Source organism: Mixophyes fleayi, chromosome 11 (genome assembly GCF_038048845.1).
Source record: "Mixophyes fleayi isolate aMixFle1 chromosome 11, aMixFle1.hap1, whole genome shotgun sequence".
In the NCBI taxonomy this organism is placed as follows: domain Eukaryota; kingdom Metazoa; phylum Chordata; class Amphibia; order Anura; family Limnodynastidae; genus Mixophyes; species Mixophyes fleayi.
Genome location: NC_134412.1, coordinates 51,820,262 through 51,841,901, shown reverse-complemented (window position 1 = coordinate 51,841,901; position 21,640 = coordinate 51,820,262). Strand labels below are relative to the sequence as shown.

At 40.5% G+C, this 21,640-nt stretch overlaps 1 protein-coding gene across 4 annotated transcripts in view; it reads right to left on the bottom strand.

The window, feature by feature from the left end:
* POU2F3 (POU class 2 homeobox 3) overlaps window positions 1-21,640 on the bottom strand; it is a 128,872-nt gene that overhangs the window by 56,401 nt on the left and 50,831 nt on the right. For 2 of the 4 annotated variants that reach the window (XM_075191265.1, XM_075191267.1), the window contains exons 3-4: window positions 14,594-14,628; window positions 8,104-8,181 (exon numbers count right to left, since the gene is read on the bottom strand). In XM_075191265.1, the coding sequence (XP_075047366.1) occupies window positions 8,104-8,181; window positions 14,594-14,628 (113 nt within the window). Of the gene's footprint in view, window positions 1-8,103; window positions 8,182-12,226; window positions 13,136-14,593; window positions 14,629-21,640 lie in introns of those variants that run through there. The other 2 variants (XM_075191266.1, XM_075191268.1) reach the window with 2 other exon arrangements.

Here is a 21,640-nt window from a genome sequence, read left to right as displayed (position 1 = left end):
TGGGAAGTGAGGGGGGAGGGGTGGATGCTTATCGACAGCAGACAGCAGGGGAATCGTTGCTGGTATCATGTGACCAGGAGCAGAGAGGTCAGGGGGTGAGCCTGTGCAGTGTGCACATGAAGAGGCCACGCCCCCTGTATAATCAGAGTGGTCGCATGCTGCCTCTATACTGGAACAGGCAGCATGCGGCCAAATGTATAGAGATACGGGGAGAGGGGGGGGCGATTTTGCTAGGGGACATATCTAGCATCACAGTAAGTGTGGCCGTGGCGCCCCCTTGGCTTTGCGCCCTGGGCGGTGGCACCGGCCGCACACCCCTCGTTACGGCTCTGCCTTAATGAAGCTAAGACCGCCTCAACTTTTGCTAAATGTGATCCCCAGTCTGGGGTATAAATCACTATATCGTCCAGGTAAGTGGCTGCATAAGCTGTGTGAGGTCATAGCAATTTATTCATGGCCCTTTGGAAGGTGGCAGGTGCCCCATGCAACCCAAAGGGTAGGACCTTATATTGATAGAGATCATCAGGGGTGGAAAATGCAGTCTTTGGCTTGGCCGTGGAAGTCAGGGGAACTTGCCAATAACCCTTTGTTAGATCAAGGGTTGTTAAATAATTGCTACCAGCAAGATTTTCCACTAGTTCATCCACACATGGCATCGGATAGGCATCAAATTACGACATACTGTTTAGGCGCCTAAAGTCATTGCAGAACCTAATTGTCCCATTGGGTTTCGGGACAAGCACAATGGGACTATTCCATTCACTAGTGGACTCTTCAATTACATCTAACTGGAGCATCTTCTCGACCTCCTTCCTCACATCCACCCGTCTGGCTTCTGGAATACGATAAGACTTCTGCTTTATAATGACTCCTGGCACAGTGACAATGTCGTGTTCGATTAAGGTAGTGCGCCCAGGAATGGAAGAGAAGACATCCCTGTTCTGGCGAATCATTTCTTCAGTCTGTTGTCTCTGCTGAATGGACAAAGCTGGCTCTATGGGCACTTCAGACTTTTCAATGGCAGTACTCACTACCTGAGGAGAGGTTTACTCATCATGCTAAGGTTTCAGGAGGTTAACATGATATTTTTGCTCCTCCCTTCTCCTACCTAACTGGCGAACTCTGTAATTGACAGGACCGACAGCCTCTAGAACTTCATATGGACCCTGCCAATGGGCGAAAAGTTTGCTTTCCTGGGTGGGAACCAGGACTAGGACCTTGTCCCCAGGCTTGAAAGATCGAACAACAGCACTTTTGTCATAACTTTTCCTCTGTCGTTCCTGAGCCTCTTTTACATGTTGCTGCACAATGGGCCCTATCTTTCCTAGCGTCTCATACATTTAGGACACAAATTAGACCAGATTTGGCTCCCTGGGACCTTGCTGCTCCCACCCTTCTTTTAACATATCCAAGATACCCCTGGGCTGTCTCCCAAAAAATAACTCAAAGGGACTAAACCCTGTTGAAGCTTGTGGTACCTCATGGATGGCAAACATCAAATAGGGAATAAGAGTGTCCCAATCTTTTTTCTCTTGAGCCACTGCTTTCCTGAGCATGTGCTTTAATGTGCGGTTAAAGCGTTCCACCAAGCCATCTGTTTGTGGATGGTATACAGAGGTGTGAAGCGCCTTAACCCCTAGCAACTGTCACATGTCCTTCATCAGTTTAGACATGAATGGAGTACCCTGATCTGTGAGAATTTCTTTGGGTATTCCCAAACATGTAAACATCAATACAAGTTCTCTAGCTATGGTGCTGGACTTTATGTTTCGTAGGGGAATTGCCTCTGGATACCTGGTTGCATAGTCAAGCACCACTGGTATATATTGGTGCCTACGTGCGGATTTTTCCAGTGGCCCGACAAGGTCCATAGCTATCCGTTCAAAGGAAACTTGTACTATTGGTATTGGAATAAGAGGTGCCCTGTACATGGGTTTGGGACAGGTTCTCTGACGAATGGGACAGGACCGGCAATACTTTTTCACTGCCATGTGTACCCAGGGCCAGTAAAATCTAAGCAGAACTCGTTCCCGTGTTTTATCCTCCCCTAGGTGTCCCCCACAGACATGTGTGCGTGCTGCTTTTAACACTAGGGTTACATGAACCTGAGGAACCATTAATTGTTCTACTTTTTCCCCCTGCACATTAACAACTCTATACAGGAAATTATTTTTAACAATAAAATATGGTATACCTTCTGCAGGCTGGGCGGCTTTCGCTACCCCATTTACCTCAGTCACACATTTAAAGGCATGTTCCAAAGTGGCATCATTAAGTTGGTCTCGAGCAAAGTCCTGCAGAGGAAACAAAATTGGTATTGCGGACCAGTCCGTATCCTCACTGACAGGCGGGGTGGGCTCATCTGCGACATCACCGACCAATGCTAGTTTGGACTGTCCATGTTTTCCCGCAGGTGGATGCTTTTGTGGAACTCCTGCTGTGACTCCCAGGATGGCATTCCGGTTTGGCGGTTCCCAAAGATCGATGTCCAGATGTTGTGGATCTTTAGGCGGTTCCTTTAAGACCGGGCTTCCGACCGTTGCATCAATTACCGGCATGTTCGGCCGGATCCGCTCACCGAGGACATCATTAAACAGTGGGAAGTCTCGCCCCAAAATGAGTGGATATGGGAGTTTAGGTGCTATGGCAGCTACCACCATAACAGTTTTGTCTTTGAGTGTGACTGGTAGTATTGTTCTTTCATACTCCTCTGTCGTACCATGTACGCAAAAAAACTTCACCTTGGGCAACCGAGAAGTTATGGTTTCGGGTAAGGCAGAGCTGGAAACCAATGAGAGTTCATTCCCCGAGTCAACCAAGGCCAGAACAAGGTTTTGGTTGATTAGCACAGTCACCCGGAACAAACAAGGACTTCCTGATGTGGGACTCATGGTAAAACAGCTTGGAAAAGGAGGCCCAATATGTGCCACGGAACAGTCCATGGGTTCCGGTAGTTTAGGACACTCTGCCTTAAAGTGGCCTGGCTCACCACATTCAAAACACTTCAGATTAGACAGCTTTGCACCTGGCCCTCTGTCCATAGCAGTTTTGCCATTGGGCCCTGTAGCAAGGATTGTCAAACCTGGCTTTTGGCGTGGCAGCGGCTTTGGCACAAATGCAGGTTCTTTAGTCATTTGCTGTAGTGCACAAAACCTTTCTACCACAGTGGCAAGCTCTTCATAAGTTTGTGGGTCTGATTGCAGAACCCATCTTTGCAAAACGCGGTTCAGACCCCGGATGCAGTGATCTATCGCCAGAACTTCAATAATCCAAGAAGGCGAATTCTCCTCAGGCTGCAGACATTTCTTTAAAATTTTAGAAAGCTCAGCCACTTGCGCTCTGACCGTTTTTTCTTTATCATAGCGCCATTGGTAATAGCGCTGGGCTCAGCCTGGCCCGGAAACTCCAATGCGAGCCAATATCTCAGACTTTAGGCACAGATAGTCAGAGGCCCGTTCCTCATCTAGATCCATATAAGCTCGCTGAGCTTCACCAGTCAGATATGGCGCCAGCCTCTCAGCCCAGTCTTTAGGAGGCCATTTTGCCCTTTTTGCAAGTCTCTCAAAGGACACCAGATATGCTTCTATGTCATCACCTAGTGACATTTTCTGGAGAACAGGACCAAGTGGTTCATTTCTGTCATGCCTCACCTGGCTTAACTCTTCTCTTAAGAGCCTTGTGTTTTCCACCTGTGCCTCGGCAACTCGTAGCATCTGAGCTTGCTGTTCTTGCTACGCAGCAGCCACATTCACGAGGGTTCTCAGTACTTCCTCCATGTTGACGTCTGCGCGGGTTGGGTAGCGGAAACTTGCTTCCTGGAGCATCCCACTCCTGACACCACTTGTGGCAAAAGCCCGCTACTGTAGAAGCACACGCGAACAACTTCTTTCTTTTTATGTAGTTTTATTGTCAGGATGGTAAATGTTTTGACACCGTACAGATTTCACAGCATTTCTTGGAGACCCTAAACGCTAGCTAGACATAGCTCAGCTCTCTCAAGACCAGCCAGCTTCCCCAGCGTTGATCTCCCTGAACAAATGGCACAAACAAGCTTTTATATATGTTACTCCTCCCCCAGCCATAGCTTGATGGACAGGTGACACACCCACCTTCTCTTTAAAAGAAAACACCCATTAGTGGCTCTGTTTGCACAGACACACCCTGTCTGTTTTCTGAGAGGAAATCATGTAAGTTAACAAACTTTAAACTACACATACGTTTTTACCTGGTTTAATCTCAACCTAGGTGCATAACTGTGCCAATGTTTTATTCTGTTTGTATACTTTCTCTGCCTCTTGTCAGAAAAATGCCTTCCTTTGTTACAATATATATATGTATATATATATATAAGATAGAACCAGATATCTAAATTTGGCGCTTAACCCAATGCATGGATACTATCACAAGTATAAAAAGGATATATAAATAATACACATGTATATAAAATATATAAAATAAAATGCAGTGAGAGCAACAACTCCACAAATATACGTGTGGCAGCCAACCTTCAGAAACGGATGGTTAGTCCGAAAATAAATGGCAATACAGATATAGAAGGGCGTCGCCTTCAGGTGTGTAAACAGTGTATATACAAAAAACACAGAGCAGTCCAGAGGGTATATATAACCAAACGGTGTCTATATATCTGCACCGTAAATAGTTCATGGGGCTGATGCGCAGGATTATAATAGTTAATTCATGGATTGACACATAATCTTGCCGTACAATATAATATAAAAGTGGCGTGCGTACCAGATATATAAAAATAAACCACTTATCTGTATAATGGCTCCTTAGGCATCCCGAAGTAAGGTTTGTAATCAAATCTCCTTGGCGATGGAAAAAGTATATGTTCTAATAATATCACAACCACAACACCAATCTCATCCGCTCATCATAGGAAGAAAATATATGAGAAGGCCATATGATGTAGTATTTTAAGTAGACATTTTAATCAAGTAAAACATTCAAATACAAACTCACAATATATATGCTTTATATAAGCTTATCTGTAAGTAACTGGTCTGCAGTTTAGTCCCCTTCACTATACCTCTGGAGATTACTGGTAAACACTGCTGCACCCTGAGAATTACACTCTTAGAATATTCTGCACGTAGCTTCTGTGTGGAGCCTGCTGAGGGATTTCTACCATACTAGGGGACTAAACTGCAGACCAGTTACTTACAGATAAGCTTATATAAAGCATATATATTGTGAGTTTGTATTTGAATGTTTTACTTGATTAAAATGTCTACTTAAAATACTACACCATATGGCCTTCTCATATATTTTCTTCCTATGATGAGCGGATGAGATTGGTGTTGCGGTTGTGATATTAGTAGAACATACACTTTTTCCATCGCCAAGGAGATTTGATTACAGACCTTACTTCGGGATGCCTAAGGAGCCATTATACAGATAAGTGGTTTATTTTTATATATCTGGTACGCACGTCACTTTTATATTATATTGCACGGCAAGATTATGTGTCAATCCATGAATTAACTATTATAATCCTGCACATCAGCCCCATGAACTGTTTACGGTGCACATATATAGACACTGTTTGGTTATATATACCCTCTGGACTGCTCTGTGTTTTTCTTATATGCACTGTTTACACATGTGAAGGCGCCGCCCTTCTATATCTATATTGCCATATATATATGTATATATATATATATATATATATATATATATATATATATATATATATATGTAGCATACACATGACATCTTTTTATTAATTTGTTGAACTAAGTTTTTGAAGCTTGGACATACATGGATGACACCTGTTTTGTGCCATCTTTAAATAATAATTGTCATAAAGCTAAAATATGCCTAATAAATATCATAAGTGGCTTAGTGTATTGTGGCCTCCATAAACACCTTTTGTAAGGGCTTCTGTAAATCCTACTGAAAGCTTTTGGAATTTTAAGATGCATTCCAGGTAGGTAGAGAGCAGCCAGTGGTGACAACTCTGTTTGCAATCAGTGTAGAAAATGACTTCTGTCATCTTTCAAAAAAAACCAAACAAGTTTACAGTTTTAATGGAATCCACTTGTCTGAAACTAAGCATGTCCTTTAATATTAATATATTATGTACATAATATTAATAATTATTAGTGAAACAGCTATTTTAATGCTTACAGTTAACTGTGTACCAAGTTTTTCCCTACTACAACCACCAGATTGATGGATTGTGTTCTAAACAGACAGTTATATTATTTCCTTATAAGTATTGTATATGCACATACACACCTTCCACTTAGATATTGCACATATCACTTATGATGCATACAGTATGAATTTCTGTATGTAATTGCAAAATAAAAACATTTCTGATTCACCTTTGATATGAGTAAATCTAGTGGAAAAATGTTTCTCCTGGCACTGAAGAGGTTAAGACTAGTTTCTGAACATGGTAAATAACAAAATAGATTATTTAATGACTGTCCCCTCCTATTTCCCCAAGGTAACAGGACATGACCCAGCTTGGTGAACTGAATTCCCTGAAGGGACTGCTCCTCATCCGCTGCATTTCCTTGTTGGTTTCAGGAAAGAAATGGGGCCAAGAAAAGCAAATACTGAAGTTATACACTGCTGGGAATAGTTGTATGAAATGTAGATGTAAATCATGACTGTACCCGCTAATAAGTTACTGGTGATTGAACCGGCCACCAGTTTAAATAAGTAGTGCATTTCTACTTGAGACCCTAAAGAAACTCACCTTAATAATAATTAAGTGAAATCTTGAAAAGAAAACACATCAGTAATATTACTTCTATAAACAAAGTTGGATTTATGAAAAGGTAAAGAAATGTCAAATCCTAGGGCAGAGGTATGTAACTGATGGGTTTGGACCCAAAATGAGTCCTATAATCTATTTTTGGGGTACCCTGATTGTGACATGTGCATTCTATTAGGAACCACCTATCTTGTGGTCCGAGAAGAACAGCATACTGACAATTGTGCTATTGACCACCACTGGCCTAGGGAATAGTTGTCTAGAGACCTGCAGCACTGATGATTTTATTAGATCAATTCTGTAAGTTCTGTGCACACTATTGAACACATATGCAAACTGTGAAGCAACATAAAAGCACTGCCTCCTCTCTCATTGCCTGCAAATAATGACTTATTTGAGCCAGAAATTATAAAAAAATCCATATAATATTTTTTTTGTTCCAAAAGCAACCATTCTCCTCCAATTAACATGATTGCGGAGTTCTCATTTCTGTGACCTACAGATCAAAAGATACAAACCCTTGCCTTAGTAATGATCAGCTCAGCTGTGACTGACACTCTATCTAGAGAACTATGAATGAGCATATCCACGATTGCTGTGCTTGGAGGTAATGCCTCTGTTTGTAGCCCCAAAATGAGTGGGACAGCTGAGAATGTCATGATTCCTTCCTGTTCTTTTTCACTACAATAGCAATTACGCTTCACAATCTTTTACGTTTTTTCTTTGTTGGAGCAATGATAGTGATAACCATAGTACCAATTGAGGAATAAACCTTTATTAAATAAAACCCAAAACCTTAGTGGACACTTCTCTTGTTACCTTCTCTCATATGTGCATGCAGCTCTGCCTCACCCTTAAGACACTACCTTGTTTCATCAGCAGTTTTCCAGTTGCCCTACTTTTAAGAGTTAACTAAAATAAGGTCTTCAGATAAGCTTGCACTGATTCCTCACCCACTAGTAGTTGCACAGCCCCTGTGTGTATTATGACATAGTATAGACAGATTTAATAACATTTACTCAAAGCCCTAAAATATTGATCTAGCTCTGGAGCCTGTCTTATAAGGTCCTTCAGGTGCCATAATATTTTGATTAATTTATACATCATTAATTTTCACCACACAGATTTAAAAATCAGATGTATTTCTTTTCCAAGTACTAATAACAACGTGGAAATGTAACTTTATGATTTTGCATTATTTTGTAGCTATTGACATTACATTAGCAATATTAAAATAGTAATCAGAAACAGATAAAATAAAAAGGATCGCTAACAGTGAGTGATACAGTACAGCTCATATATATATAAAAAAAAAGGGAGCCAGACTTCTTTTTTATTTAGGCAAGTGGACCTACTTGTTGTCTAAGCGCAGTTCCTTGGAACTGACCTCCAAAAGTCAGTCTGTGCCTAGTGTTGCAGACATGTGGATCCACCTGAAAATGCACATGGTGGTCAAAGTGAAATATCATTTCAAAATCCAAACGACTACCATTTTAGGACCAGCAGCTGTATTCATATCCACCTCTCAGTTTTTTCTATTAAAACACTGCTTGTGTAGCCTTATTTACATCTTAAATGTATTATGAGAATGATGCAACATCGGGTCTGTCTTTATTACACTGTCTTTATTGTCACTTTTGTGTGTTGTAATGTTTTGGTCGAAGTACTCCTAGAAATTAGCTTATCTGAAAAGGGCAACTGGAAAATACAAAACGCATCTTACACTAAGCATAAGATGATACACAATATTCACCCTCTAAGAGGTGTTGGAAAAAGTTCCTCAATGGAGAGAAAAAGTCAGACACCCTCCCTCAAAGCAGGGATCTCACTCTAAATGCCCCTCTTTATCTCATTTAAATAATCTGATCTCACAAAACAGAACCCCATTTTTGCATATGGGTACATAAGTAGACTAATTCAACTAATCTACCCTCATCAGTCCGACTTCACTCATCAAATGGACACTTTTGCCTCCCGCATATACCACCCACAAATCCATGGGCTTACCTGTAAAACTGAAAGCATTTATGCAAAAGCAGGCTTGTGACATCACAAAAGAGCATTCACACAATGTAGCACATATGTAAATGAGCACTAGTGGTCTTGTGTGCAGAACTGTGTAAATTGCAAACTGGTGGAATTATCAGATACAATATACAGGCTGGAAATCTGCTGTTATGCTCTTTTTTCCCAGTCTTGTTTGTATGACAATAAAATCTGAAAGTACACCCAACATGTTCAAACGCGACATGACATTCCCAGAAAAATTAAAAATATCTTCAAAGGCAGAGATCAAGCTACATAAATCCCAATCCAAAAACATGTAAACAGGGTGTGCTCTCCACTGAAGGTGAGACACACGGGCAGAAATGACAGATGAGCGAGGAATAGAATTCTGAAATCCTGATTAGAGAAAGAGGCAGGTAGAAAAGAACTTTTAATGAAACATAGAGACAAGTTTTAATTAAAAGTGAAAATCATCCTAAATAATATCAGTCGCTATTTGTCACAATGATCCTTTGCTCGCCCCATTTCTTTTCCTATATATATATATATATATATATATATATATATATATATATATATATAATTGTTTTAACCACATTCTATAAGCCTTACATATCTACTATAGGTTTTTTATTCCAAGATCTCTTATGCACCTATTTAATTTTGCTTCATTTCATTCTTTGGCAAAATTTTGTATGTTAACAAAAGTAAAAACATTAGCTCAAGTATCGCTTCTGTGTGTGTGTGTGTGTGTGTGTGGTTCAGGGGACAATTAAATTGGACTCCATTTTGAAGCCACCAAATACATGCACTATCCACCCCATGCAGCTCATTATAATAATCTGTCACACAAATTGGGCTCTCTGTTTTACATTTGTGTGCAGTATCAGGCATATTAGTGCTGATACTACATTCTGCTTATCAGACCTCAATTCTCCCATCTCTGGCCAGCTACACCCATCAATACTCTGCAGCAAGATGCACTACACCCACTTGGCTTGACTAATCTGCGCATTTGTCCATAAAAGAAGGCACAATGGAACAAAACCTGGTGCATGGCCTCACAAAGCAGGAAGAAACATTTGTGCTGCATATCTGCATTTCCTATAGTTCATAGCAACTACCTACAACATGATTCTAATTTAAAAAAAATGACATGAAAAAGACATTTAGTTATATATGGAAAAGAAAATTTGTATTTTATATTGGTTAATATCAGCTCAACAATGTAAGCCCTTTTCTGTATTTATTGCTAGCAAATAAAAGTTCTTTAACATTGTAAACTATTGAAGAGAGTGGTTTTTTGCTCAGCTTCATGAAAGAGCAAAGAACATGCGTTCACAGCGTGATATAGCTCCTGGCTGGAGCTAAAATGATATATATATGGAAAGCAGGTCTGCTGTACCAGGTTGTATATTATTAACAGTAATATCCACAAAAAAGGGGATATTAACAGGGTGCTGACTCCAAGCCTTGTTTCCAACAGCTTTTTTAAACTCTAAAGGTAGTTGGCACAATACTCAGTGCACAATACCACCTTACAACAATTACGTATTTTAATTAACCTTATACTAATATCATTGGTATACCTATATAAATATGTTTTGGAAGAGAAGCGGCTGCTTCAGCTATAAATTATTGTTTGATAATTTACCAAAAGTTAATACCAAAAAACAAAAGGAAAAAGGAAACGCAGCTCAACGCACAAAATCGTAACATACCACACAACCCATTTCATTTAAAAATATTTATTAACAAGTTAACCTGTGCATGATACTCATGCATTCTAGTCAAATCAAGCCACTTAAGGTGTTAAAAAGGTTCTTGTCATGCATTTGGGCCATAGCCCAGGCCTCCTCAGGGGAAGAGCGTTACTTCCCGACGTAAGCGCCCTTTTTTAACGTGGTTTTGTCCACATGTCACCACCTCATCATTTTTCTCCATCACCTCATCCTTCATCTTTATCGCCACATCTATCCAGATGTCTATCCAGATACAGGGATCTCTCTCAGCAGTCCTGAGTATCACACTCCTCTCACTCTGTCACCCCCGGCAACCACCAACCACTCCCCACTTTCACCCCCGGCAACCACCAACCACTCCCAACTGTCACTTCTCCTTCAAGAAATATATATATATTTTTTTAAATCTTTATAAACACTTTTAACAATTAACAAATTAAATTAACAAATTAAAAACATCTTAGTATACCAAATTTCAGCCCTTTCTGAATTTTTTTTCCACACACACTAAGAATTTAGTAGGTCAGTGTATAACTCCGCCCACTAGGTGGCGCTGCAGCTTGGTTTTATTTTTTCCACACACACACATACACACACACACACACACAGACAGACTAACACACGCCACTAGGCATATATATATATAGATTGATATCCTATCTTAAAACAGTCCACTTAATAAACAAACAAATAAATACATTAATTAAAAGAAAAGGAAGAACCCAACACTAAGTCTCAATAATGGGTTACATAATTTCAGAATTCCCCACTCTCATATGAAAATTAATATCCACGACATTCTATAAGTATAGATATAGACACTTCAAAATGCAGGTATAAACAGTTCTCAGACCAATCACCCCAGACCAATAACCTCCCTTTAATGCAGAAGATTACCGTTAAATCAGCTGTTGCTTCCGATCATAAGTAGAGATCCAAGTCCGACACATACCGTGTCAGGTGGTTTCTCACCCCACCCATCACGACCAGTGACCATTGGTTATACATTATACATTAGTACAGCTTCCTTTTAGTTGTTTCCAAATGGACGGCTGTAGCTGTTTGTTATTAACAAGCTGTCAGAAGATTTTGGGACCCATGTCTCTTTACTGCAGATTTCCCACTCTTAGTGCAATTATTATGGTCATAAAAGTTCTTTGAAGTTTTCCTTTTTTTATTCATCTTACATGTTTCTCTGCTCTATGTAACTTCGATTTTCTATGAGACATATACAATGTTCTCGGAACTTTCTTTTCAGCTGGATTTAGCCAATCATCTCCATTCATTTGTTTATTATCCCTCACCACCCTTTCTCTCCACAGGTAATGAGTAATTAAATTGATCGCAAAAAGAGTTAGCAAAAAAACTACATTCATCATAACACAAAAGGGATGGTAGTATTTTAATACAGCACAAATATTAACTTTAGTAGTAAAGGTAAAAAATTAAAACCATTGAGTATTAGTGGTGGGTTCTTCCTTTTCTTTTAATTACTGTATTTATTTATTTGTTTGTTTGTTAGGTGCTGTTTAAAGATTGTATATTGATTAATAAACATTTTTAAGTGAAATGGAATGTGTGGTATGTTAAGTTTTGGTGAGTTGAACTGCGCTTCCTTTTTCTTTCTGTATATCACTGGTAATATACACTATATGGACAAAAGTATTCAGATGCTTGACCATTACAATGACAGGGACTGTAATGACATTGTATTTAAATATATATATACTTTAATATGGAGTTGGTCCCCCTTTTGCAGCGATAAGAGCTTCCACTCTTCTTGGAAGGCCTTCCACAAAATGTTGGAGTGTTTCTGTGGGAATTTGTGGCCATTCATTCTGTAGAGCATTTATGAGGTCAGGCACTGATGTTGGACAAGAAGGCCTGACTCGCAATCTCCATTCCAATTAATCCCAAAGGTGTTCAATGGGTTGAGGTCAGGGCTTTGTGCGGGCCAGTCAAGTTATTCCAAACCGAACTCATCAAACCATGTCTTTGTAGTGCTTGCTTTGTGGACTGGGGCACAGTCATTTGATGCAATATTTATAGTAGCTTACATACTCTGGACAAGTCTTCAGATGCACATTCAATTTCTTGTGATTGCCGCTTGCTGTTAGTATCTGTGTGCTCCATTCCCCCTGCCACTCTCTCTGTGCTCTCCATTCTCCCTCCTCTCTGTAGGCTCTGTTCTCTATGTTCTATGTGTGCTTCATTCTCCTCTCTCTCTCTCTGTGTTCCATTCTCTCTCTCTTCTCTCACTGTTCTCCATTTCCCTGTCTCTGTGTGCTCCATTTTCCCCCTTCTCTATGTGTGCTCAATTCTTCCCCTCTCTGTGTGCTCAATACCACCCCTCTCTGTGTGCTCCTTTATTCCTCTCTCTCTGTGTGCTCCATTCTTCCCCTTTCTCTCTCTGTGCTCCATTCTTCCCCCTTTTCTCTGTGTGCTCAATTCTCCACCCTCTCTCTGTGTGCTCTATTCTCCTCGCCTCTCTCTGTGTGCTCCATTCTTCCTCCTTCTCTTTGTGTGCTCTATTTCCTCCCCTCTCTGCTCTGTGTGCTCAATTCTTCCCATCTCTCTCTGTGTGCTCCATTCTCCCCTCTCTCTGCATGCTCCAGTCTTCCACCTCTCTCTGTGTAAACCATTCTTTTCATGCTCCCCCCCTCTCTGTGTGCTCCGGTTATCTCCCTCTCTGTGTGCTTCATTCATCCCCCTCTCTACGTGCTCCATTCTCCTCCCTCTCTGCAAGCTCCATTCTCCTCCCTCTCTGCACACTCCATTCTCACTTCTCTCTGTGTGCTCCATTCTTCCATCCCTCTCTGTGTGCTTCATTCATCCCCCTCTCTACGTGCTCCATTCTCCTCCCTCTCTGTGTGCTCCATTCTCCTCCCTCTCTGTGTGCTCCATTCTCCTCCCTCTCTGCGTGCTCCATTCTCACTTATCTCTGTGTGCTCCATTCTCCCATCTCTCTCTGTGTGCTCTATTTCCTCCACTCTCTCTGTGTGCTCCATTCTCCCCTCCTCTCTCTGTGTGCTCCAATTTCCCCCCTTTCTGTCTGCTGTATACACCCCTCTCTTTTCTCCATTATCCTCTTTCTCTGTGAGCTTCATTACCTCCTCCCCCCCTCTGTCTGTGGGCTCCAGTTTTCCCCTTCTCTCTGTGTGCTCAAGTTTTTCACCTCTCTGCCCTATATTTTCTCCATTCTCCCCTCTCTCTGTGTGCTCCATTCTCTCTGTTTGCTCTTTTCCGTGCTCTCTTTGGGTGCTTCATTCTCCCCTCTCTCTCTGCATGCTCAATTGTTCCCTCTCTCTGCGTGCTCTAGTTTTCCAACTCTCTCTGTTTAAACCATTCTCTCCCATGTCTGCTTCTTTCATGCCCCCCCCCCCTCTCTGTGTGCTCCGGTCATCTCTCTCTCTGTTTGCTTCATTCATCCCCCTCTCTACGTGCTCCATGCTCCCCTCTCTCTACATGCTCCATTCTCCTCCCTCTCAGTGCACTCTATTCTCCCTCTGTGCACACTCCATTCTTCTCCCTCTCTGCACACTCCATTCTTTTCCCTCTCTATGTGCTTCATTCTCCTCCCTCTCTACATGCTTTATTCTCCACCCTTTCTGCGTGCACCATTCTCCTCCCTCTCTGCGTGCACCATTCTCCACCCCCTCTGCGTGCACCATTCTCCTCTCTCTCTGCGTGCACCGTTCTCTACCCTCTCTGCATGCTCCATTATCCTCCCTCTCTGTGCGCTTCATTCTCCTCCCATTTTGCGTGCTCCATTCTCCTGATTCTTAATTATTAGAGGTGGGGGCATCCGATGACAGTCCTCAATAACACACAGTGAGTGGTGGGAAGATGTGTTCCTCCCCTGCTGAGGCTTGCAATTCACTGAACATGTCAGGTAGTCAGCGCATAATTTATGAGTCATACTATGACTCATAACTATGATTGAATTTTTAAATATTACATTATTAAACCGGCCCTGCACTTCATTATACCTGTCAGAAAAAGGTGCTGTACTAAGTACCATCACAAAAAACGTATTGTCTATAAGAGATTGATTTCCAGCTCACTCAGATTTCCCTTAGATTGGGTGTCAACTTACATGTCTGCTGAAATCCAGGGAGTCTCTCTCGCCACCTAAAATGAAAACACAGGGAAAAGATTATTCATACAGAAGGAAAATTATGCATTTTCTAATAACTGTTTAAATAATGAGTACTAGCAATGAGTAAAGCTGAAGTATTTGCTATTTCGGAACAATATTGTTTACTCTTAGTAAATTTTCTGCAAATCATTTATTTCAGTTTAAAAAAAATAGTAAGCTTAATGCAAATTTGTTTTCCCAACGATTCAGTTTGAAAGTTGTTTTTTTAAACCATGATGAACAGCTATAGCCATGGCAGAGTTCTAAGATGCTGTCAAAAGGACAGAAAACTGGCATTGTTAGCTATAGCTTTGTCAGTTTTATTTGCTGTGACATTATAGCCATTTTTCTTGGTATGAATCTGCATATCTATAGTCTGTAAATATAATTTATGCTATCTAGAAATGTATCAAGACAACATAGAAAGCACCTCCTTCATAAGAATATATATGTCATCTTTCTCTAGAGAACAGGACATTCAGAATACTAGACAGAATTAGTTATGTTTAAAACATGTTATTTCAAGGTTATTGTGTAGCTCAGCAATATATAGATTATTGTACATATTATTGTACATAACTATGTGATTTGCGACACCTGCCCCCCTCCACATTTGCAATTCACCTCCTCTCTGGGATCACCCGTAGGGGAGAAATAGAAAGTGGACAAGTATGGACCAGTGACATGCGATAGGCAACCTTAGGACCTTCCGAGCCGTCAGCTGTGGACAACAGGTCAGCCCGGCTTTATGCACTGTCAATCCTTTTCTCTACTTTATGTCCAATCAATCCCAGATCTTATTATTTGCTTTATGTCCCACTAAACTTAACCCTAAGTCTTATTCTGAGACAAAGAGTGAGGTGCAGCACTTTTGAAGGTTACTCTGCCACACATGTGGCTCTTGAAGAGTATCAGGCTGTCCAGAAGCTGTGTCTGTATGCACTTGAGGATATTCTCAATATATATTACAACTATTATATTATAATTACATCTGCACACATTCATAAACTCAAAAAAAAAAGTATTTATAAATAATGCCATGTTCAATAAAATATAACGTTTACTATAATTCCAAAGAATAAAGAAAGCAAAACTAGTTAATAGTCTACAATTTGGATAATTAAAGAACTCTAGACACATGTAAAAACAAAATATAACAACCTCTTTCGCAACTACTGTAGATCCCCATGACCTGGATGTTTGCTCTTGAGAAACTCATCATTCCAAACATTCAGATACAGATACTGGGATTATCTTTACTAAACTGTTTGTTTGAAAAAAGGAGTTGTTGCCTATAGCAACCAATCAGATTCTAGCTGTCGTTTTGTAGAATGCACTAAATAAATGAAAGCTAAAATCTGATTGGTTGTTATAGGCAACATCTCCACTTTTTCAAACCCGCAGTTTAGTAAGTATACCCCCATTATTCTATTGCTAAACAGATTTTTTTTTCAGATCCTGGTAATCAGCAACATTTGTAATCAGAAATTGCCAAAAATGTAGTTCGCAGAATGCATATTCACACTATTATTTATCAGATCCATTTTCCTGCTACTGGATTATGCTCTGTTTATGACAAAGCAATTTCTTGACTTTTTAATAAACACATTCACTTTTTACAGTTTGCCCATCACCTACACACACTGGGATTGAATTAAAGTTAGGGGTAAATCTAGCTAATGCAAAATCCATTTTGCACCTTGGCAAAACCATGTTCAAGAGGCATGTCCTTGCTGAATTCTGGCCCACTACACAGTCTCATCCAGTACTCAGTGAAATAAAACTAGGAACTGATGATTTCACATGAAACATTTCACCTTACACTCATTTAGCAATAATTTAATATTTGCTCATCACAAAACAGCAAAATCTCATGTCGCAGCTAAACAATTTTGGATTATTTCCTTTTAGAAGTACAGTACTGTATTCCAGTGAGCCAATCTGCTAAACTGTAAGCAATACTTCAGGAACCCAAAAGAGGACAAGCTACTCAGATACACCTTCATAGTTTATCCCTCTCACTACTTGAGGAGTACGTGTCAAATCTGCACATTAGGTGGTCCTACCATTATTCACATTTTTGTGCTTTATTTGGGAATAACCCAAGGAACCCAGGAATAACCTATTACTATTACCTTTTAACCTATTGCTGCTGGCATGGGAAGGCAGAGAAGAAACAGATCCACAGAAAAGAAATAAGATAGGGAGAGATACTGTGATTCTTATGGGCATATTTATCAAAGGAGAGAAGCTTTATTGCCGGTGAAAACACCCATTATGGCTATTTTTCCGCTTTACCAAATATAATAAAAATTTGCTGCCGGCGATTGCACTGCGGGGTAGACAGCAATAGTTTTCCTAGGACTTTGCACTGCTACAAGTACTGGCGCAATATATCTCAGGATGATGACAACAGAAGAGAAGAACATAAAACCCAAATCTGGGCTTGGGATAGCCAGCTTACACATGTACATATTTCCAGAGACTGGCCCAAGGAAGTATTAAATTAATACTTACCGCTCTAGGGCTGTATCGCTGAGTCAGCTGAGTATTGCTCAGTTCCCCTGACACAATTTTCTAGATAAATTGCAGTGATAAGGGATTTTTCTTTAAAAATACAAAATCATCCTTATCATTGTATTTGTGTCCCGAGACAGAGAAAAACTGATTGTTCTATTTATCAAAGGGAAAATAGCTTTCACAATATACACGGGGGGTACCTGCTAACATTGACGCAGCTCAAGTAGAAGGTGCGGAGTCTAACGGACCCCATGGTCTTCTCCAGGAATCCCCACAAGGAGGTATGGGTTTTGCGGTAGGAGACGTGCAGGTCGCGGTTCTTTACTAAGCCGTATAGCGAGGTACAAGAGTAGTCAGGTGAGCCGGTTCGGTAATGTGCTAGCAATAGAGGTACACAGGGAGGAATCCAGAATAGCATTCAGGCAACCCGGGTTGGTAACTTCCAAAGTAATCAATGCACAGGGAGAATCCAAATAGAGAGGTCAGACAAGCCGGGTCAGCAGGGAACACAGGAGAGCAGGAATAGTCAGGACTAGCCAAGAAACAAACAAGGATGCTGGAGCAGGATTGACCTAATACTCTGGCACCCGCATGGTGCCAGAGTCAGACTTAAATAGGGCAGTTAGCCAATAGAGATGCCAGCGGCTTGATGACATCAGCCGCCACAGGCGATCCGAGTAGCGCATGTGCAACAGAGTCAGCAGTCTGGCCGGAAGTATCGTCTGCCAGGCAACCAGATGCAGTGTGGGCAGTAACAGACGGCCATCCCGAAGGAGCAGAGGGACGGCACCTGACAATAGCTTTATACCTGCACCAAACAGTTATTGTCACTGGAGTTATGGCTTCTCCATATCTATCAAGTGATTGACACCGGAGGTCAAAACAACATTAAGTTTCATCAGAGAATGCCTGCCCCATTTCAGAATATCAATAGCAGAAGATATTCAACCAAAGACTTTCCAGGAGAGTACGTCCTAATGCTAAACCTGGCTATGATTGAAATATTAGAAGTCACCATGGCCAGAGGCTTCATGCCTTTATAATATAATAAACAGCATGGCTACTTCTCATATCCTTATAATTTACGATTGGGGGTACATTATCCCCTATATTATTTACAAAGGAGGATCATTGAGCTTAGGTACACACAAAATTCTACAATGAAGATTATTTTACACTAACAACTGCCTGCAAGTTGGATTTATAGCTCTGCATCTCTGGCTACATCTATACTTTTTAATACAGAGGTTCAGTTTGCATATTCAGGACAAAGACGAATTGATTTGCATGTTTCTATCTATAATTCCTGCAGCGAGGATGAAATCATGTATTCTCTTGTTCTGTGGGATAATGTTGATTGCTATAAAGTAATAAGGAACATGTTAAGATGGGGGCATTGGTTTGAATGCCCAGATTTCCCCTATCATGGCTCCAATAAACCAAGGGGTACCCTCATGAGATGTAGTAGATTGTCTAGTTTTCAAAATGGTGGGTACCCTCATGTGATAGGTTGTCTAGTTTTCAAAATGGTATGGCATATTTTTTTTATCATGCATTTCATTCAAAACGGTGCAAACTAGCAAAAAGAAGAAAAATATTTAATTATGAAAACGTATAAGTAAAATCCTGATTTTTAATATTTTGAAATTGTGGATTGAGTAAGAACAACTAAGTAAAAAAAAAAACCCCACACATTTGAAATTAATTTGCATTCTGTCAATTTAAATAAAATAATTAAAAAAAACTTTTTGGAACAATTTGTTCAGATTTTCTTTGTGGTGTCATGGGCTACAAGCAAACTAACATTATTGTCTGATAATTCAAAGTTTTCTGAAAAAAATACCAAGGTATAATTTGAATGGTTACTGAATACCAAAATACTACAATTAGTGTTGGAATGCAACCAGCCCAAAAATGCCAAAATAGGCTCAACATAGGGGTGAGAAAAGCCTAAGGTGTTAACTAGAGGGACGAGTGTCCAATGTCGAGCAATCATAGTTCTCACTTGATTAAAAAGTAACTGCACCGGAAAAAAAAAGTTGTGGAGGCTAAGATAAAGCTTTATTGATGCTTTGATTGCAGATTCATATTTAAAAACAGTAACAGATGCAGTACAATTACAATTGGAGGTTTGCCCGAAGCAACTGGTAGGGAGAACTTAAACCTTCAGTGCTAGAGATCTTTTATATGATACAGGTAACAAAACCAACCTGTCACCATTGAAATGAAGCTGTTTCAGGTCTTTTATTATTTATTGAAGCCCAGGGTGCAGTGCTTCCAATCACTCAGTGCTGTGCAAAAACCAGAGCTGGGGACTTGGCACTTCGGACACGAAAGTGTCCCATTCCTCCCGATCCCCACAAACCATAAGGTCCCTTAGGGGGACAAGGGTCTCAAGATCCACTTCACCAAAACTAGGGGGACCCCTTGACTTCCCTGACCCCCAGAGTCATAAGGCCCCTTAGGGGGCAAGGGTCTTCCTGACCATCTCATCCGCAAGGCTCGGGTGGTCCACCTTTTCTCGAAGTTGACTGAAGCTTACACTAGAAATGGGATCTTCAGCTCTCCCCAGAAGAAGGGAGCCTCCGATAACTATGGGTGAGGGTTGCCCATAAGGGTTTATACCTAAACCCCAAATCAAAAATGTGCCACACACAAAGAGAAATTGTGACAAGTGCAAAGTGTGGTGTAAGTGTATAATTGATATATAAATAGTAATAATTAAGGTCCAGCCTACCGACTAGGCATATGCAAAAACTCCCCTTACCCTGGCCAAAACGCTAGGGCAAAGGAAAAATAGTGCTACCTGAATTAAAAGTGCTAATGCAAAGTGAGGTACTCTGCGCACAGATGTCCCTTGCTACCATATGCATTTTGAGCAACCCCTTAAGTCACACCAAGCGCACATAGCACCTCGGGCTTCAAGCAGCCGGCCTAATGACCAGAGGACAGGTGACGGCTCATCGCCTACAAGGGGCGCCTTTAAGCCCCACTGTGTACATGGGCATCTACACATGATCTTAGCTATAAGGCCGAGAACCGACAATCGGGCTTTTTTTACAGTTGCTACCTGGTTCTGAAAGCAAGTTGAAAGAAGCTGGAGCATTATATCAATCTAGATCCATTGCACTTACTGATAAGCAATGTATATAGATCCCAGAGAGGCTGAACATCCCTCCTAATGTGGCCCTTCCACAGTGCAACAAATGCATCAGTATGAACAGAAGCTTTGTCTAATATATTCTCAGATCCCACTTTCCTGATCATTTTCAGCCATTATGTCCCACAGCCCCCTCTTTATTTGTTAACTCCTCCTCTGACTTTGGTTTCTGGGTAAGTTAGGTTCTCGTTGATGCATTTGCATTATGGTTGAGGTAAGGGAAAGGGGTTTGGAATTTTCTCACAAAGTTAAGATGGATCTTGGTTAAAGAGTTTCAATGAAAATGATCACTCATTTGGATCACAGGAGATTCTTACAAATCATCATCTCTTGTCCTCCTGCTTCAATAGGAATTTGTATGTCTTTTGATGGATTCTAAATATTTAAATGCGGATGACGGGCATTCATGTCATACACTTTCCCAGATGCATTGTATACTATTTTGTTCTCCCTAGATGATAGCTTCAGGCCACCATATTCTTCAAAGTGGAAGTGTTATATAGATTTCTCCATATATATTGGAATATACTGGTCATTTGAGCTTCAGTTATGTGTTAAAATACTAATAGTAGTAAAGTGTCATTAGGGCTGCCTGTATTTTAAGTGTCAGAAGTTTACTTTTTATGGACGTTGTTTTTTTGGAGTATATTAATATGATTCTTTATAAAAACTGTACAATAGGGTTCCCATTGAAAAGTGTTATAGTGATGTTCAAGATATGCTTATCAGTGCCCGGAAGTGGGGCAAAAATCAGATATTTTCCGTGACTAAAAGGTTTCTACTAACTAAACTGAGAATATCTCCAAATAGTCAACATTAATATCTCTGCCCACAGAGCAATATCTTAGTTTTGCATTTGTGCACAGAATTAATTATTGATCAGATGAAAGCACCAATGTCCAATGTTTCAGAATGCCCTATAGTTCATACTACTGCTCATGTGAACAACAGAGCCATGTAGGCCCCGGGATTAATGATCTCAAACCATTTTCAGAGCAGTTTGCACACTTTGCAATCTGCTTGTAACGTAGCGTGAGCAAACTCTGAATATCTTCAATTTCTGAAAATCTTCCCTTAAGGAGCCCTTAATGGTCTGCTTTGGTCTTGTTTTATCCATTTGTACCAACCTGACCTGAAAGAAATAATTGTTTATACAGCTGTATCCAGATGAATGGTTTTATGTAGCATATTTTAAACACTTTAATGCTTCAAATATGCTGTAAATAGGCATTTTAAATGTGTGTATGAGGAAATAAATGACTACAGTGTTTTTAAAAATAGAGGAAAGTGTCTATACTGACATAGTCCAAACGTTGTTTCTTTTC